We start from the raw sequence: 20112 nt of genomic DNA on the forward strand, positions 1-20112 counted from the left end.
ACTTGTCAGGTAAGAACCAATTTTCTTATATGGGCCCTTTAATGCAAGCAACGTTTTTAAAATTCACCCCTTAAATGGTAACTTTGAAACATCTGTGTGGGTGCTCATGTACGCATGTTGCTGGCTTGCATCCAGAAATACACCCATTTTATAACATACATGCATACATGTGTGCACAATTTTAAATGGGCGTTCACATGCGTGTGCAAATGCCACATCTACCTCATAAGTGGGGGAATTTATAAGGGACGCCTGCTGATACCATGCCATGTTTTCCCAGTTCGCCCAGTTTAGGGATAGGACTTCCAAACACCTCTAACTTATTAGTCTTCCTTTCCCCCTGTTAGCCCCAACCATTAAAACCCCACTGACTAGCCTAGATTTTTTTGTTTTTTTAGTTACATGCCATCCATAGCAATAGTAAAGTTTTGTGGCAAGGGAACCTGGCATGCCTGTGTGTGTAAGTATTTATGCACACATCTCTTGTCCTTCCCCCGGCACACCCATACATTACCCCTTTAAAAAAAATGTTTGACTTGTGTGCATAGCGAGAGATACATGCATACAGAACAGCTTATTAAATCCGCTCAGTGCTCGCTGGCCCAATATCTCCCGGCTTTGGCACACGTATGGCATTTAAAATTCACCTGTTAGATTGTAAGCCCTCTGGGGATAGGGAATATTTACAGTACCTGAATGTAATCTGCTTTGAAGTGAGGAATAGTGGAATATAAATAAATAAAAATAAAATATGAGACCTTCAGAACCAACCTCAAGCCACACCTTCCAAATTTAGCTACAGTTATATCTATCAGCATGAATTCATTAAGAAACTAGAACTCAAGAATTAGAAGACCGATCTGAGCCATTCCATAGCCCCAGTAAGCAAAGTTTTTAGGACTGAGAGGCAATGAAATGCCAGTAACAGAACACATTTCAGACTCCATGAAATGCCAGAAATTCTGGACAAAAAGTCAAGGCCACTACTCATACAGGGGGTGAGCCTACCTCTCCTCAGCCCCTCCAGCACAGAGCAGCAGGGCAAATCTTGAATTAAAAACAGACCTCAATATCCAAAAGAAACATAGTTAGCTGGATAAGAGTTATCCGGCCAACTTGCTGCTGCTGCTGCTACTACTACTACTCCTACACCACGTTGCTATAGCACTACATGACATATGCAGCGCTGTACAAACAGACAAAAAGACAGTCCCTGCTCATTAGAGCTTACAATCTAATAAGTCAAACACACAGGACAAGAGACTTGGGGTATTTTATAAAGAAAGACAATGGTTAAAAAGAAAGTTAACAAGACTAAAAGCAGACAATCAGGCATAAGATTTAAAAGCGGTTTCAAAAAGGTGGGTCTTTAGATGGGATTTAAACATTGCAAGAGAGGGAGCATGACGCACCAGTTCAGGAAGACTATTCCAAGCACATGGCTGTGCTGCTTAATATCCCAGTAAAAATGGCCACATATCTGGATAAATCTTATCTGGCTAAATTTAGGCCTATTAACTTATCAGGGTAACGTAACAGGATAAGTCTAATATCAGCACTTATCTAAGTTAACCAAATAAGTAGCTCTTCGATTCGACAATTGCCTGCCCACTAGATATCTGGCTAACTAATTAGCCAGATATTCAGCAGCTCGGCTTAGCCAGAGAAGTTGCTACTTATCTGACTGACTACGCTGAATATCGGCCCTCACAGTATCTGTAAGTGTGGTGGAGGAACCTAATAAAGGGCACCTGCCCTTTTTTTTTAGTCAGAGATCTTGAGAGACCTCTTCCATCTGGACTGCCAGTGTCTGGCTTCAAGCGAGTCCCAGATCAGTTTTCTACTTGTCAATCAATATCTGAGGAGTGCTCCCCACCATATCTCATCTAGGCTTGGAGCTCTCGAGCATCACATCTTCTCTAAAGTATTAAGAGCTCTTGGTATCCAGCCCTGGGAACTAAAGATTCTCTACTGACCAAAGTAATTGTAAATAAATGAAATGTGAACTGAGGAACAGAGCACTTAACAATGAGATCCTCAAAACCACACAGACTGTCTCAGCCCAGATTCTACCAAGCAAATTGTAACCCAGGCAAGCCTACACCTTGACTTCAGGAACATGCGTACAATGATAGAGAACATGTTAAATATTGCAGAAAGGAGATAAAAAGTACAAGATTCTAGTTTGGTAGTGAGAGCACAAGTAAGACTGTCCCAACAGATACGCTTAACATCAGGTGGTGTTGAGGATCTCTGAGTAACACTGCCAAAGTCCATAACCCCAGCCTGAAAATTGCGCTCCAGTGGAATCCAGGGGAGGATGAGGAGCAAAGCCCAGCCAAGAAGGCAGACAGCACAATCTTGAGGCCCATTAATACAGATATAAATTTGGCAAGGCCATTTCTTCGTATTTAGGAAGCCGAGGTGTCTCCATTTTGATTTGAGAAATGTTAAGACTCCCAAATAAACTGGACATGCAGCCATTTTTAAGACAAAAAAAATTCTTGCTGGGATGAAACAGGGCACCCACTGAAATTAAAGCAGCACAGCAGAAGATTAGTTTTTAATATATTTATTATTGCCAGCTCAAGAAATGAACAAAATATAAATCCAGAGGTAGCCAATTTGAATCCAGCCAGTTCCAGTGGGACATCCACCAGGGATCCCATTTGAAACAATTTGGCTGTAGAAACAATTGAATTTTATAAGCCAGAGATTTTTGCTCTGTTGGTTTAAAACCTGTGGAAGGAGCTGGTCTGAAATTCTGAGATTGGATAGACAAATACTTCCTTATGGAATTAGAGGCCTTAGAACTGCTTGCTTGTTTTTTTGTATGATGTGAGAAGGGACAATTGTAGAAGATGACTGAAGTATTAAAATGAGATTTGTTTTAAAACTTTAGTATATTTTGTGATTTAGAGGTATTCAGTAGGTTCTGAGAGATCTTACTGTATAAGAGAGTGCCTTTCCTTTTTTTTTTTTTGATATGGCAGTTTCCTCCTGCTTTGAAGCCCAGTTGGAAACAAGTTTAGGATACAGCACCATGAACCCTTCATTCCTAACTACCTGAGGATTGTTCCCCTATTTTATAAACTCCTCACCACCAGCACCCCCCAACCCCCTCCAACTTATAGCTAGGGGCTATGCAGTCATGGGCCATTACTCCAGCCACTAGATTACCTCCCCCCAATGGGGGGGAGGTTATTCCAGTCTGTCTGGAAGCAGAAGAGTGGGCAGTCTATGGTTGCTTATTAATGTATAGTGTACTTTGGGATGGTTGTATTGTTTTTGTGTTGTATTGCTTGTTCAGTGCCTCAGGTAGTTTTGTATCCTTGGGAAGGGGCCAGCATATAAATTATTAAATAAACTGAGCTATGGGGCGAGCCCAAAGAAAGTATTCACGTCAGGTATGGTAGCCCAGAGCTACGGAATTTTCCCTCAGAATGACTTTCTTATATGATGAAGCATCTCTCAGAACATCTTTTGCCTGTATTCTTTTTACACAAATGACTGAGAGGAGAAAAGGGGTTGTAAATAAGCTAAATGAAAGCCCAATTAACTGGCATCTTGTTCCTTTAGCTATTATTGAAATGGACTCCTAAGCGTGTCCTCGTGACAAGTGGCCTGCATCACTAGGTGCAGCAAGCACGTTTTCAGTGCCATCAAGATCACCAGGAATGAGCCAGCCTCGCTGATTGACTTCTTGCCAACGCTGACTATCTATGTTTTGAAGGCAAATCCACCCCAGGCTGCATGTCCAACATCCAGTACATAACCCGTTTCTGTCCACCCAAGCAGGTTTAATGACGGGATGAAGATGGGTTACTATTTTCACTAACTTGGTATGTGCAAATAATTAGGCTTCTTACCACAATAATGAATTGGTGAAATTTTAGCTGTGGTATGTGGACTCTTGGTTATTACTTTGCTACAAGAGGATTCAGAAAACCCATTTTGGCAATCTTGTCACTGCTGCTTGTAACATTACTGCTCTCCCGCTTCCCACTATGCCCTATCTACTTTGTTCATTTTTAGGGTTTTTTATTCTGCAAATTCCATAGCAGTGTAGTCTAACTGACTGGTCATGCTTCACCATCCTTAGCTTCTGCATAAGGACATAACCCCTTACCAAAGTGGATCATAAAGAAGTCGGTCTAGTTCTGTTGTCCTGTCTCTTGATGGTGGCAAACAGCCAGATATAGAGGAAATGTATAAGAAGTGGGGCTTTTGTAGAGTTGTCCATCTGCCTGTCAGACTCTTCCAGTTTTTAATAGTCAGGTATAGGAGAACACTGAACCCAGGATGACATTCCGACCATAGGCACCAGCTTCCTGGTGCTTGAGCATCCCCAATCTAATTCATACCGCTAACTCTCCCACACTGGACAGTCTATTTTCTCACTTCATGAACAAGAACTCCAGCTGATGGTTTGTGACAGCTCTGTTCTGTCTTTACTCCAAAGCCTGGCAGCCAGCAACACATGAAAACAGTCACAGGGACGCGAAGCATGCATAGTCACCTCTTTCCTCTGCTTTCGACATTTCTGTTCAAAACAGAAGTGCATTGGTTGGAGAAGGAGGGAGGGCTGCGGGGACCAGCTCTTGAGTCCTTATGGCCTATGCTGCTGGCTCTGCAGGATGGAGATGAAGAATTAAAGGAGAGAGGAGGAAAGGTGAGCATTAGGTGTGAGCAGGGGGAAGATAGATGAATGGAAGGGATGGGTGGGGAGGAGAGATGAGCAATGGGAATGGATAAAGGAGAGAGAGGAGGAAGGATAGAGATGAAGGGTGGGTGTGGAAAAAGATGAAGGAAGGAAGCATGGGTGGAGGAGAAAGGAGATAAGGAAAAAGAAGGGAAGCGTTTGAGAGGGTGGGGAAAGATACGTTTGTGAGAAGAAAAGGCAGCAGGGGAAGGGCAAGGGAAAGAAATAATAGATAGGATAAGAGAAATAAAAGGATAAACAAAGAAATGAGACGTAGGGATGCCATAAGGAAAACCTGGGTTAGCACTTTCAGCCCCTCGGTATTTCTCTGTCTCCAGCAGATGGAGGAAGTGCAAAACCTGCAGTTCTGAACCTCAAAAAAAAAAAAATAGGAAAAGAGATTTCTTCCAAGAGGATTATCTTCCTAGGAGGTTGGCAGGTCCTGGTTCTGGGAGGGATGGACAAGCAGGGGTGGAGACACCAAAATTGCTCTGATTGCCACGCTGGAGGTCTGAAAGTTGGCGGTCCAGTTTACCTCATCTCCCAGAGTTCAGGGGGAAAAGCCTTTGCCAGACTTCAGATTAATCTGGTCTTTTTTTTTTTTTTTCTTCTGTTGTGTCTGGTCTTGCTGGTTTTAATTGTAAGTTGTGTTACAAAAAAAAAAAAAAGTTGAGAAGAGTTCGGACAGCATATTGCTTTGCCTTGTCTCTGTTTTCTCTTGGGGCCAGTAGTGCAGGGAGGCAGCTCGGGGGGATTTTTTTTTTTTCTTCTCTGGCTCCCGGTGTTTTTTATTTTTTTCTTCCCCCTTGTCAGCTGTCTTCTGCATGGTCAGCGTGGCGCACAGACTTGCCTAAGTAGCTTAGCTGCTCTGTTTTCAGCTGCGATTCCCATATAATCTGTCACGGGATGGCCACTGCTTTCGATGTCTCGGCAGGGGAAGCACGTCGGGACGGTCTGCGGCAGCTTCTTCTCTGCATCGTTGGTCCAGGGGGCTGAAAGCTGCACAGTGTGAGGCCGACGATCCCTTCCCACTGAGCACAGGAACAGTGGCCATTTTGGAGACTTTTGCCGCTAAGTCCCAGCCTGCAGTGGGGGGAGGGTATCTCCCGCCGGCACTTTCACCAATTGATTAAGTCCTGAAGAGGCCCAGGGGCCCACGGAGGGCAGTCGGGGGAGGTCTCAGATCTTCTGGAGGAGGATTCTGGGACTTTCTCTCTTTTTTCGCCCAAATTTGTGATTTTAATGCACAGGGCTGTTCTAGCCCGTCAGGCCACAGGGCGGCCCTCTTGCATGCACAGGGCAGTTGAACCCTCTTCCGGGAAAAAGCCCAAGTTTTCCAAGTCCTCGGGGCCACCAGGATTCGGAGGATTCGTGGTCCCTCAATATCAGGGGCTTCTGAGGAGGTTTCCTCGGATGGTTCTGATAGAGGTTTGTCGCAGGGGGATGGCACCCTGGACGCGGAGCTGGATCGAGGCCTGCAGGAACTGACCAAGGAGCCGGCAAAGGTTCCCCACTATGGACGGGGACAATCCCAAGGTGCTTCGCCTTTTTCAGAGGGAGGAGCCTGGGTTTCCTGATTCTGGCTGTCATGGCAGAGTTGGGTATTCCGGTCCCTCAAGAGGAATTGGATCATGAGAAATTGGATCCGGTCATGGCGGGCTTACGGGGTCTGGCTAAGACTTTTCTGTTTCACAAGTCTGTGAAACAGTTGATGGTCAAGGAGTGGGACACTCAGGAGACTGGCGTTAAGGTGAGTTTGACTATCGATAAGCTGTATCCATTGCCCGAGAAAACACTGGAGCTCCTGCGGGTTCCAAAGGCAGATGCCTCCGTCTCCGCAGTTACCAAGAAAACGAGCATCCCAGTGGCAGGGGCCGTGGCTCTGAAGGATTTACAGGACAAAAAAGCTGGAGGTGTACCTAAAGAAAATTTTTGAGGTGTCTGCACTGGGCATCCGGGCGGCTGTCTGCAGTAGTTTTATGCTTAGAGCATCTTTGCAATGGGTGCAGCAGCTTCAGGAGAGCAGAATTTTGTCACTCTGAGACTCAGCGCACGGAGCATCTCGAGCCTGCAGTCGCTTATGGCACTGATGCCCTATATGACATATTCATACTTCGTTCAGGACAATGGTGTCCATGGTCTCTGCCAGGAGACTCCTTTGGTTAAGAAATTGGTCGGCTAATGTCTCCTCTAAAGCTCAATTTGGGGCACTGTCAATTAAGGGCAAGCTCCTCTTCGGTGAAGACCTGGAACAGCTGATGAAGCTTTTGGGTGTGAAAATAAGGTTCACAAATTGCCGGAAGACAAGCCCAAGGGGTCTCTTCCAACATGCTCTTGTTTTCGTGGTCAAAGGTGTTTTTGACAGAGAAGAGCTCCGGCTACGGGACAGACAGGCCTCAGGGAGGTCACAGTCCGGGAACCAATCCTTTCAGGCCCATAGAGTGGGCAGGGAGGTCTCCAGCCAGGGTCCTGGTGGCAAGCCTACATAATGAAGCGAGGCTGGCCCATTCTTCTGTCCCGAGGCTAGGAGGTTGTCTCATGCATTTTACAAGGAGTGGGCCAAGATAACGTCAGGCCAGTGGGTCATAAGCATGATAGGAAAAGGTTACGCTTTAGAATTTGTTCGGCCGCTCAGGAGTTTCTTTATGGGGTCCTTCTGTGGCTCGGCAAGAAAGGAGTTGGTTGTACGGCATCTGCGTATGTTAGTGGCCATAGTCCTGTTTCTCCGCACAAGCGAGGGAGGGGATGTTATTCCATCTATTTTGTGGTCCCCAAAAAGGAGGGCACTTTTCATTCAATTCTGGACTTAAAGAAGGTGACTCTAACTCTCAAAATGCCTTGGTTTCGGATGGAAACTTTTGGTCCATCATTGTGGCTGTTCGGACAGGGAGTTCCTGGCGTCCTTGGATCTGACAGAGGCATAACTGCACATCGGGACCTGTCTGGACCATCGGAGATTTCTCCGGTTCTTGATACTAGGAGAACATTTTCAATTTTGCGCTCTCCTGTTCGGTTTAGCAACAGCTCCATGGACCTTCACCAAGGTGATGGTAGTGGTGGCGTGGCCCTCAGGAGGGAAGGTGTTCTGGTGCACCCATATCTAGATGATTGGCTGGTTCGAGTGAAGTCGCAGGACCTATGCAGGCAAATGGTGGAAGTGATGATGCGCCGCTTGCAATCGCTGGGTTGGGTAGTGAACCTATCCAAGAGCCACCATCTTCTCTCACAAGTTTTGAATTTTCTGGGGGCACGTTTTGACACCTGAATGGGGAAGGTTTTTCTCCCAGAGGAGCGCATGCTCAAGTTGCAGTCTCAGGTTTGGCGTCTCTGGTGGGCAAGATACTCTGAAGAATAGAGGTCCGCCCAGGAAGAGTGATTCTGGTGGTTCCATAGTGGCCTCAACGATCTTGGTTTGTTGACCTGGTCAATCTAGCAGTGGACGGTCCATTGAGGCTGGGCCATCTTCCAAATCTGCTTTGTCAAGGTCCCGTATTTTTCTATCTGGCAGATCGCTTTTGTGTATCGGCTTGGCTTTTGAGCGGCAGCATTTAGGAAAAAGGGATATCCGGAGGATGTTATCACCACGTTGTTGCAAGCTCGTAAGTCGTCCACCTCTTTGGCTTATGCTAGGGTATGGAGGGTTTTCGAGTCTTGGTGTGCTCATAAAAAAATTGACCCTCTGCAAGCCTCATTGTCGCAGATTCTGGCTTTCTTGCAGAATGGGCTGGTTAAGATTTAGCATTCAATTCCTTGCGTGTACAGGTCTCTGCCCTGGCTGGTTTTCAGGGCAAAATCCATGGAAGGCCCTTGGCAGCGCATCCAGATGTGGTGCGTTTTCTTAGGGGTGCAAAGCATTTGCGCCCTCCTACTCGTGCTGTTTGTCAGTCTTGGAGCCTTAATTTGGTCCTCGAGGGCTTATGTGTGGGACCTTTGAGCCTCTTAGAAGGGCTACCATTAAGTATCTCACTCTGAAGATGGTTTTCTTGGTGGCTAATTGTTCAGCCAGAAGGGTTTCGGAGATTCAGCCCTTGTACTGCAGGGAGCCTTTCTTATGGATCTCGGACTCGGGAGTCTCATTGAGGACTGTTCTGTCTTTTCTGCCTAAGGTGGTGTCAGCGTTCCACTTGAGTCAGTCGGTGGAGCTTCGGGCTTTTCAGAACCTAGAGTCAGGTTCAACTCATGCTTCAGAGTTAAGGCGTTTGGATGTCCGGCGGGCCTTGTTGCAGTATTTGGAGGTGACCAACAATTTTAGGGTGTCGGATCATTTTTTTGTACTGTTGGAGTGGTGCAAAAAAAGGGTCAGAAAGCTTTGAAGGCCACAATTTCATGTTGGTTGAAGGAGGCTATTGGTTCTGCTTATATTTCTTGCGGTCATCCTGTCCCGGAGGGGTTAAGGGCTCATTTGCCATGGTCCCAGGAGGCCGCCTGGGCAGAGTGTCAGATAGTGTCTCCAGAGGAGATTTGCCGTGCAGAGACTTGGAAGACCTTGCACACCTTTGCCAGATACTATAGATTGGATGTCCAAGCTCCGGAAGTTGCTGGTTTTGGAGAGGGCATCCTTCGAGCGAGACTCTCACAGTCCCACCCAGGTTAGGGAAGCTTTGGTACACCCCAGGAGTCTGGACTGATCTGGGTATGTACAGGGAAAGGAAAATTGGTTCTTATCTGCTAACTTTCGTTTCTGTACTACCATAGATCAGTCCAGAGTCCCGCTCGGATCTGGAGAGTTCGCTCGATCTATCTGTCTAGTCTTTTTATTATCTGAAGAATGGTACCGTTTTTTTTTTTGTCTGGCATTAAAGTTTGTATTATTGTTGACAGTTTGTTTGTTCTTTCCTCTGCTCGTTCGGGGATATCGTATTCATAAGTTGATTGGAACTGTTTTTTCGGTATCAACTTGGGTACATAGTAATACTGAGGGGCTGCAGGTGCTACACCAGGTTATGTGCCGGTGGTTGTGAAAATTTCTCTGTCTCCATCTGCTGAAAGGTAAGCAAAACCCAGGAGTCTGGACTGGTCTGTGGTACTACAGGAACAAAAATGAGCAGGTAAGAACCAGTTTTCCTATCTGCTCTCATATTCACTGTTTTTGTGGGGGGTTTTTTACAGGGTGAACTGGCAGAACAGGAGTACAGGGATTAGTAAACAGTGGAAGGGGTGAAATGTGTTTTGCAGAGTTCTTGGGATCTAGCATGTATAATAAACACAGAATTTCTGAATTGGATGTACTGAGCTGTTGTAAACCATAGAGAATGGTATAGCGCTATGTAAATTCTCTATGGTTTACACCTAATCGTATACTACTCATCGTCTCCACTTCCTAATAGCTGTTGCTGAGCTATTGTAATACATCACGTGTGATAGTGGTAAACTGGGATTTCTTAATGAAAATAGCTGTAGAGACCCAGTCTTTGTAGGTTGTGATATGACTTTTTTGTGAATCCTTTTAAAGGTAGCACAGCTTTAAATGTTCCTTTAGAACAATGGGGGAGTTGGAATGGATCCTGGAGTTCAAGAAATTGCACATCCCATATATGAATATATTATTTTTACAAGGACCCAGGGGAGGAAGAGACTGGAAGTGGCGAGTGAAGAGTCTGCTGGGACTTTCTTTTGGCCACATGCCTGCTCCAGGTGTTTGAAACACAACTTACCTTGCCTTTATCATCTTTTTTTGATGTGGTGGGGGTGTTGGGGAAGGTGATTTGTCGAGTTTAGCACCCCTAATCATTTTGAAAAGTTTACTGCTATGATTCTAACTCATTTAATAGATGGGTCTTTTGAAACAAAGAGATCCAGCTAATCTGCCTAAGCATTGAAGGAAAGAGAGGGCCTTTTCTAAAAACCTTTGTTTTCCGGTTGCTTTTACTTCTTACTTTATTAATTTGATTTCTTTTGCTACTAGTGTTAATGTTAGTATGTCAAGAGTATTCATTTCAGTGAATAATCTGCAGTATAAAACATTCAAAGCGGATTACGTTCAGGTAGAGTACGGTATTCATAGCGCTTTCTTAATGTATCTTATAGCTCCAGCCTTGTCTTTTTTTTTTTTGTAGTGCTGCGCCATGGCGTTCATTGAAAAACTGGATGCACAGTCTTTGAACTTAAGCCAGGAGGAGTTTGATCGTTACATGTCTGGCCAGGCTTCTCCTAAGAAACAGGACTGGGAAAACTGGCCACCCGACGCCTGCTTGGGCGTGAGGCAAATGCACAAAAACTTAGACCTGCTATCACAGCTGAACGAGCGGCAAGAGAGGATTGTTCATGAAGCCAGGAAACTTGAAAAAGACCTTATAGACTGGACTGACGGCGTCACCAAGGAAGTTCAAGATATTGTGGAAAAGTATCCACTGGATATCAAACCAAAACCTCTGCCATTGGCAGCAATAGACTCAGAAAATGTGGAAAATGACAAATTGCCCCCACCTTTACAGCCTCAGGTTTATGCAGGATAAGCTAAGAGTTTGTCAGGAAAGTATTAACATGTGAAAGGACCTAGTAATCTTTATTACGTTGTGCTTCTGGGAAACCGGGACTCGTTTAGGGCTTTAAACAAATCACAGGAATTGAAATTGAAAATCTTTGAAGGTACAGAATCCTTTAAATTTCTAATTAATGGTGGATGATAAACCCTATTTATTTAAGTGCAGCTTTCCACAGGGTTTTTTGGAAAATTGGTCTTTCCTATGGTAAACCTATGACTTTTTTCTTTTTTTTTTTTAAACACTACTCAGAAGGCAGCTGCCCCCTGCAGGCTTCTTCCCTGCCATGGATTATACTTTTTAAATTGCATGACTAGGGTTTAAAAGTTAAAGGCTTTCTTCAGCATGAACAATGCTGGAAGCTTTATGTTCTGTTTTCAACAAATAAGCCCCACCCCCCATAAAAATCTCGTGAGCCTGACAGCCAGCAGTTCATTTTTATTTTTAAATCCAATATCATGTCTAGAGGCAAAGGCAAGCCATTTGCATGTAGGCGGAAAGTTTGGCCCAGTGCTAGCGTTGTATTTACCAGGCAGTGCCACTGCGGCTTAATTCCTACACCACCGCCCTCCCAGTTATACAGAGTTTTCTGGGACACTAACCTGTTTTCTAAATTATATACTTGAGCACAAGGCCATTTGTTCTTGTCCTGAATATTTTCTTGATAACTGATGACTCCCGTGAGCAAGCTCTGGGAGAACCAATCAAGAGTGAAATTGGTCTTTCCCAGTGGCAATCAATTGTCTCTTTCAGCCTGGGCCCCTATATAGTCCATGGCCAGGAACTTCCCTATAAGCACTCCATGCCCCAACTGCTATGATTATTACATGTTTCTTTCTTTTTAGCTGGCAGTTTCCTCCTGCTCCTTGGGCTTTCAGCTCAGTTGGAACTAGAGCTGGGGTCTGGCACTAGGCACTTTCATTCACAACTACCCTGGGATTCCCCCCCCCCCCCCCCCATCCCATCTTGTATCCTCTTCCAACTTACATTAGTCTGGTCATTGCAGTGACAGTCCTGGGCCATAAAGCTGGGCTCCTTCAGGAACTCTGGAAATGTGGGCCCTGAATCCACTGCACAATGACATTCCCAGGGGCTCTGAACGCTGCCTCCGCAGCATCCCCAGAAGACCTGAACTGGGCATTGACCCCAGATCTTTCCACATGCCAGTGCAGCTTATTTCTAAATAGGTCAAAAGGGTACTGGAAAATGTTAAACCCTAGCCTCAAACCTGCAACCAAGCTGTGTTCAAACCACACTTTTGTGGCTTAAGTGTCAAAATTGCTAGGAATTTTCAGCCACAGTGGAGTGCAGGCCCTTCATTTTTGTTTTGAATTAAAGAGAGCTTTAACCTTTTAACAGTACTTCCTGTGGTAAAACCTGGCATTTTAAGGTACTACTGTTGTGTGTGTGTGTGGTTGGATTTGTACACACTTATATTTTAAAGAGAGGAATCTGAATTCTTAAGTAAATATGTACAATTGTAAATATGTAAGAAAATATATCATCTGTGCATGATACCTTTTTGTGTGGTGATCTTTATAATATTTGTTCATGGCTTTTTTTATTTTCTCAATCAAATTAAAATTAAGCACACATGCAGTTAATCCATTTCAAATCGTTTGATGAGGAAGATTAATCTGGGAGGAGAAATTTAGAACATAAGTACCATCCCAAATTAGACCAGTAGTCCATTGAGCTCAGTGTCTGTCTCCAACAGTGCCCAATCTGCTTCACTTGGCAGAAGTAGCTGACAGGTCCTAATGGGGAGATCTATTCCTTGTCAGTCATACCCAGTAGTAAGAGGGCTAATATTTGTTAATAGATCTGTCCAAACACAACTGTATTACTGGCCTTGACTGCATTCTCTGGAACAAATTCCACAATTTTTAATTTAGATTTTTATATTCTGCTTTTCGGCACAAAGTGTACATCAAAGGGGATTACATTCAGGTGCTGTAGGTATTTCCCTATCCCCACAGGGCTTACAATCTAATTTTGTACTCAAGGTCAAGGTCAAGGCAACTGAGGATAAAGTGACTTGCACAAGGAGCAACAACGAGATTTGAACCCTGCTTTCTGTGGTCATAGCCCACTGCTCTAACCACTAGGCCAGCCACTGACTTAAATACTTAAATCTATTTAAGAAGGATTTGTTCTTTTTGTGATTGAAAATGTAATAAGTAGGGGGTGAATTGTCACATTACACCTCTCCCCCTATCAAACTTTAGGGCAAATCCAGACATTAAGATGATTCTTTGAGTAAGAGAAATATAACAAGTTATTTATGCAATTAAGAACTGAATGAAGAAGGTAAAGTTGTAGGTCTCCTCATTAGGGAGCGTGTCTAAAACTGATGCAGTAAAGCCTCAGAGAATCCAGGATGGCCACACCTATAACGAAGAAACCAGATCAGTTGGATTAACAATTTTAAAGAAGGAGAACCTTTTCTTTTCATTATTTTTTTTAAAATCCAGAATAAGTACTTTTTCCAGTGTGTTACATTTCTAAATGTTTAGTTTTCTTTTAAATGAAAACAGCACATCTCATGAAAGGCATCGCTGATATTAATGTAGCCTCTGTCAGTCTTCATGCAGCATGTGATTAACAAACGATTATATTAACAAGATATTCAAATACTATATATTTTTAGTTGTTTGTTCCAAAGAAAAGTGTTTAGCAGAAAATTTTGTTTTGAGCTCAGCTTAAAGCTGACTGACTGCCCAGTAGGGTCTCTCATCTGTGCTCCCCACCCATGTTTTTAGTGGGTTTTTTCCCCTAAAAATAAAATCTCTTATGTATTTACTTTTTGTTCTATACATTATCTCCCAAATCATTCAATTTACAGCAACCTCATTTTCAGGATAGTAAGATCTATATTAAGTTAGAAAATAAAATATCTTCCTATTAGACTTATGGAATTCGCTTTTAATATTTTCAGTGTTTCTAACAGACACTTTTCAAATTTGGCATCCAACAGAGCTCAGCTCACCCATCATCAGTGGATTTCCTTCTCATAAATTAATTTGAAATATCGGAATTCCTCTGAATTGAGACCAAGAGCATCTTATCCACAAAAGCTCTTACGTAATCCGTCACTTTATTTCTGGACTAGGACTGTATCGGGCAAGCAGAGCTGTCCCCTACGCAGGAGTGGATAATTCTGGGCCTTGAGGGCCATCAATCAATCAGGCCTTTTTTGAGGATATTCTTAATGAATATGCATGAGTTACAATGTACACTGGCTTAATTGTATGCAAATGTATCATGCAAAGCCATTAGGGATATCTTGAAAACCCGACCAGTTGGTCGCAATGTTCCCTCTAATTTTTGGAAGGCTATGCATGGAAACATTTTTCTTTTGTGCAACTTTTTAGAAGTTGAGTTCAAATTTGTGCACTACGAGCCACTATAATGCAATGATATCAGGATTTCTTGTGCATGCTGTGTTTTGCTGTGTGTGCATCCACATCCATATGGCTTACAGCAGGGGATCCCAACATTTTTTTTGGAAGCATGGACCCCTTTTCAAGTTCCAGAAATGTTTGTGGACATCCACATACTTCTTTCATTTTTACTTGAAGTTAGTGCCATATATAGAAAAGTTACTAATGTAATAAAGAAATTCTATTAACTCTAGACTCATTCATAATATGTAAAATGTATTCATGCTTACTGATATAAACAGAATACATTCATTTGCAAAGCACAGCAGTAAATATGAAAAATAATCTACTCATATTCAGTAAATTATGTCGTAACTAGAGGTACCCACAGAGCTGGATCTGGAATGATGGGAATGGACTTGAGGAGGATAGAGAGAATGACTGGGAAGGGGGGGGAGAGAAACTGACAGGGATTGACTGGTGGAGGGAGAAAGAGAAATTGGTGGGGATGGACTGGTGAAAAGATAGAGACATAGTAACTGGCAGGGCTGGTCAGGTGAAGGGTGAGAAAGCATGGTGGGGATGGACTGGTGGAGGGAGAGAGGGGGACAGGTTGGGGTGGACTGTGGATCAAAGACAGTGAGAGACTGATTGGGAAGGGCAAAGGAGGATGTTTGAGACAAACCCACATCACTAAAAGGGAGATGGAGAGAGTGTTGGTGCACATATTTCCCTCCTAGCCCCCACCCACCAACATGGTATTTTTTGAAAATTATTATTATTTTTAAAGAAAATCACCTGTCTCAGGGAAACCACCCTGTTAGTTTGATCTTGATAGGGATCCAATGGCTCATAGTATCTGCTGCGCTGTGCAGATTACCCCCATGCTTATCAGTTTCCCAAACTGTAAAAGTCAGGACCCTTGGTTGCTGTTTGAATCCAGTTCCCCACTACCCCTTGCTGTTAAAGCAGAGAGCAATGTTAGAGTTGCATCAAAGTAACAGGCTTATTGGTTAAGGGTTGTAACCACCGCATCAGCAAGTTACCCCCATGCTTATTTGTTTCCCCAGACTATAGAAGTTGGGGGCCCTTGGTTGCTGTTTAAATCCGGCTCTCTCCTCACCTACCAGTTTATCAAATTCCATATATACAGAGACATGACACCCAGGCTCATAAACCAAAAGGCACCACTATAAACATTTTGCACCATTATTGCAAGATGTTGGGCATGTGTATCAGTGGCATCTCTAGACAGAAGAACCTTGTAAATAAATAAACCTGGTCAGTTTCAACCACTAAGTAAACTACTACTAAAATTATTCAAGAACATCAATCAAAAATTCTTCTAAATAGGAGTGGGACAAATCCCAATATAAAACCTATATCTCACATTCTACAATACCCTGAATTCACAGAAACTCCCCCAATAAAGAGTGCAGAGCAGAACAAGGACATTTTCCCTTACCACTCACTACAAAAAAATATATGTATATTCAAATGCAGTTGTCACTTCAGTAATTGGAACACAAACTCATTTAACTACCAGTAACATTGTATAATACATTGTCACAGGACAAGCAGGATGGTAGTCCTCACATATGGGTGACATCACAGGATGGAGCCCTGTACGGGAAAACTTTTCTGGCACACTGAGTGTGCTCAGGATGCAGTTATCCCTGTGAGCCACAGGTGTCTCCCTCGGTCTTCTTTTTTCCGCTCTGCAGTAAGCAGAAATTCTAATACTTTTTCCTTACGGAAACACTTAAACTTTTACTTCACAAACACTTTTCCCTACACGGGTCTCCCTTTGCTTACGTTTATTCGACACTCGGTGAGTACTATGCCCTGTTTTTCGGTCGGTTCCTGTCACCTCCCTGACCTGCCAACAGACTGCGGCCTTCCCTCTCCCTACCGTGTTTCCCCGAAAATAAGACCTCGTAGAGGTTTTGCCAAATTGCTAAATATAAGACCTCCCCCGAAAGTAAGACCTAGCACATAATTCATGTAAACGATCGAATTAGCTACGGTATTCCCTCCCATACAGTAACACGCTCCCCTGCCATTTTGCCACGCATTTAACCTGCTAACTTACCGTCTACCCTTACCCCTGTGTTAGAGGCAGGGGTAAGGGTAGGCGGCAAACTTTCCCCCAGCCCCCGCTCACCTGCCCTGGCCATGTCCATGGGTGCTGGTCTCCGGGGCAGCCCCAGTCCTCTCCCCTCCTCCCGAAGCAACGAAAGCGCAAAAAAAGCGAAAAAGCAAAAAAAAAAAAAGCGAAAAAAAAAAGTTGCAAGAGAGAGAGGGGAGAGAGGACGGGCAATCCTACGCTCGGGATTGCCAGTCCTCTCCCCTTCTCCCGAAGCAAGGCGCAAAAAGCAGCCTTGCTCCGGGAGGAGGGGAGAGGACTGGCAGCGTACGGTAAAGCACCGAAGTGACTTACTTTTTTCACAGCCCTCCTCCAGAGACAGATCGCGGCTCCCCTGCCTCCCGGCGAAGATGGATGCCTGCACGGACGAAAGCGGCCCCTGTGCGTGCGATTGGCCGCTCGCTCAATGCGTGACGTCACGACGTTTGGTCACGGCATGTGATGTCACGCATTGAGCGGCCCAATCACACGTACAGGGGCCGCTTTCTCCCGTACAGGCATCTATCTTCGCCTCCGGGAGGGAGGGGAGCCGCGATCATGTCCGTCGATGTCAGTCTCCGGAGGAGAGCTGTGAAAAAAGTAAGTCACTTCGTTGCTTTACACTGCCAGTCCTCTCCCCTCCTCCCGGAGCAAGGCTGCTTTTCGCGCCTTGCTTCGGGAGGAGAGGAGAGAGGACTGGCAATCCCCGAGCGTAGGAGAACCGTCCACTTCCTGGTACCTGTCATTTGAAATGACAGATACCGGTACCAGTGTGTCCGTGAAGCGTTAGGCAGCACACCCAGGATACTGTATAGCGCTCTATACAGTAAAATGGGTTGCACGGGCCTAACCCTTCACGGACGCTTCTTACCGTAGACGCAGCTTGCATTTTTAAAATTACTGTATAAAGAGCGTCACTCTTCTTTTTCAGTCAATCTGTGATTCTGTGAGCACGCAAGCCCAAAAGGGAAGAGAATGCAAGCTTTGTTTTGTTCAGCAACTGCCCTATATATTGGTGATATAATTGGACATCTAGATTAATAAAATCTCATACAAATTGCTATAAGAAGGAAGGAATCAAATTAATCAGATTAGTCTGAGTTTCCTTTCTTTTGCATTCTCTCAAAGATCAACAAATGAATGGAGAAGAATGGATGGAAATGGACAATGTGCTCAACGCCCCGTTCTCTCAGGATTCAGTAACATCAGTGGTCATTTTCTAGGTTTGAGTCAGCAGCAGCCTCCACCTTTCAGTTTTTCCCAATGGAGAAAAGGAAGCAAGTTAAAAATGATCCCAGCAGGCAGAAGTAGTTGAATACAGGCACCGAGGCAGGGAGAGCAGGCCCTCGAGGAGCGAGTTCATTTTTTTGTTCAACAATATACTGGTATGTGAATTCTTCTTCATGGAAAAATAAGACATCCCCTGAAAATAAGGCCTGGTGCATCTTTGGTAGCAAAAATTAATATAAGACACTGTCTTATTTTCGGGGAAACAGGGTATGTTTTCAGTTAGCCACACATAGTCTGCGAGTGTCCCTCTATGACACTCTGCCTGGTTATTAGCGCTAGTGGGATAGAGACTTCCACGGTTTCCGTTGCCGCCAGGGCCCCTGTCTATTCAGGTCCTTCGATTCCTCGGTACCCTCACGCAGTCGATGCCCCATCGCTACCCCCTTCAGACCGTCCTGGATTCTTAGATGCCATCGGTACCCCTCCCCCGCGGTACACTGATGCCATCGGTCCCTGCATAGTTTCTATCAGTGCCATCCATGTTTTTTATTCATGGCACTGATTTTTCCTTGGGTTTCATCGGTGCCATCATTGCTCGGATGGAAGCCATCAACGTACACCTTGTCTTGTCGGTGCCATCCATGCCCAGGTCGATGCCACAGTTGCCTGGGGCACTTCCATCGATGCCAGGGTCATTTCCATCGATGCCATCCTTTATTTTATTGATGCCATCGATGCCCAGGTTCATTCCATCGATGGGCATCGATGCCACATCGTTCCCATAGATACCTACGCCAATGCCATCAGTGCTTATGTCACTTATTTCTCTGGCCAAGTCATCGACATTTTTTCATATATATTTTTGACGATACCCTCGAGGCCGCTTCGGCTGCCATCAACACCGTCAATATAGACATAGCACCGCCATGTAATGCCCTCGCCTGAACACAGTGCTCCATGCATTGGGTTCTTATTAAAACCCCGTATTAGCATACAACACTACATAGTGCCAGGAGCAGTGCAGGCATGCTGACAGTCCGTCATCAGTTGCCATCCAAGACAGCGAGAGCATCCATCTCGGCACTGGGGAAAGACCAGGCCGAGCACCATGGCATGCATCGTCACCGACACGGTGACCGTCCGCCACCGACGCCATCTAGCACATTGGTGCTATCCTTCTCGATGCTGGACAATGATCGGGCCGAGCAACATCACCACTGCCATCGACACTGTTCCACACAATATTGGCAGTCCTTGGTGCACACATATTGCGATAACTCCATCTCATCACAGGTTCCTGAGATTTCTGGTAGGCCCCAAGCACTATCAGTACCGAGTGCCTAAGGGTGCGCGCGCAGTGCGGCCCCAACTGAAGTACCAGCAGTGGCGCGAACTTCAGGGACATCCCCCTGAGATGATGTCATCCGCACCGGATATTTAAGGTCTCTGAAATCGCTAACAGATCGAGTTAGCAAGGGGATGGGTTACACTACCTAAGCTACTCTGCCTCCTCGGACTTACCAGGGGTACCCGCTCCTCGGGGGCCTTGCTTTCTCTTTTGCTTTTCAGATCGCAGTCTGGAACCGGTACTCGCTCCTCGAGGGCCCTCGTTCCCGGACTTGCTACTGAATACCACTTCTGCCAGGAAGTCATCGCTGCCTACAACATCAGTGAGTTACTTTCTCTCTCTCTCAGAGCGTTCCCTGGAACCAGGTACTCGCCCCTCGAGGGCCTACTTCATTCCAGCTCCTGGGCTGCCTCCAAGAGACTAGTGTGTGAGTGTTACCATCAAGGTTCTGTTCCTGAACTCTGCATACCCTGCCTACTCACTATATTCAGTTTCTCTACAGCTCAGTTCTCCAGGATTGCTGTTCCAGTATCTGAGGGACTACAGCCCAGACGGGCAATTCAGCTCACTACTGCCACCTCTGCTGGTTCAATATACTGTTTAATAAAAGAACTAGTGTGTGTCTGTCTCCATACTCTGAGCCTGACCGGTGGGCTCTCTCGGAATCTTTCCCCGGGGGCGTGGTCATCTGCTACCAGCCCAAGGATCCACCCACAACTACCTCAAACACTAACACCGCCTCCATGGGCTCCCCAAACATGTAATTTCTGAAGGGGACCACAGTTCATGGTCTGGTATTGGCGATTGCTTTGTAAGAAGTTTAACATAACGTTGGACCTGAC

General features: G+C 45.0%; 1 protein-coding gene across 1 annotated transcript in view; it reads left to right on the plus strand.

The window, feature by feature from the left end:
• RABGEF1 (RAB guanine nucleotide exchange factor 1) overlaps positions 1-13991 on the plus strand; it is a 116112-nt gene extending 102121 nt beyond the window's left edge. The window contains 6 exon segments of the mRNA XM_029613534.1: positions 3580-3618; positions 3621-3748; positions 3751-3798; positions 4463-4672; positions 6411-6617; positions 10759-13991. Of these exon segments, the coding sequence (XP_029469394.1) occupies positions 3580-3618; positions 3621-3748; positions 3751-3798; positions 4463-4672; positions 6411-6617; positions 10759-11157 (1031 nt within the window). The 3' untranslated portion in view covers positions 11158-13991.
• Positions 13992-20112: the final 6121 nt, after the last annotated feature.

This window comes from Rhinatrema bivittatum, chromosome 8 (assembly GCF_901001135.1).
Source record: "Rhinatrema bivittatum chromosome 8, aRhiBiv1.1, whole genome shotgun sequence".
Lineage (NCBI taxonomy): Eukaryota > Metazoa > Chordata > Amphibia > Gymnophiona > Rhinatrematidae > Rhinatrema > Rhinatrema bivittatum.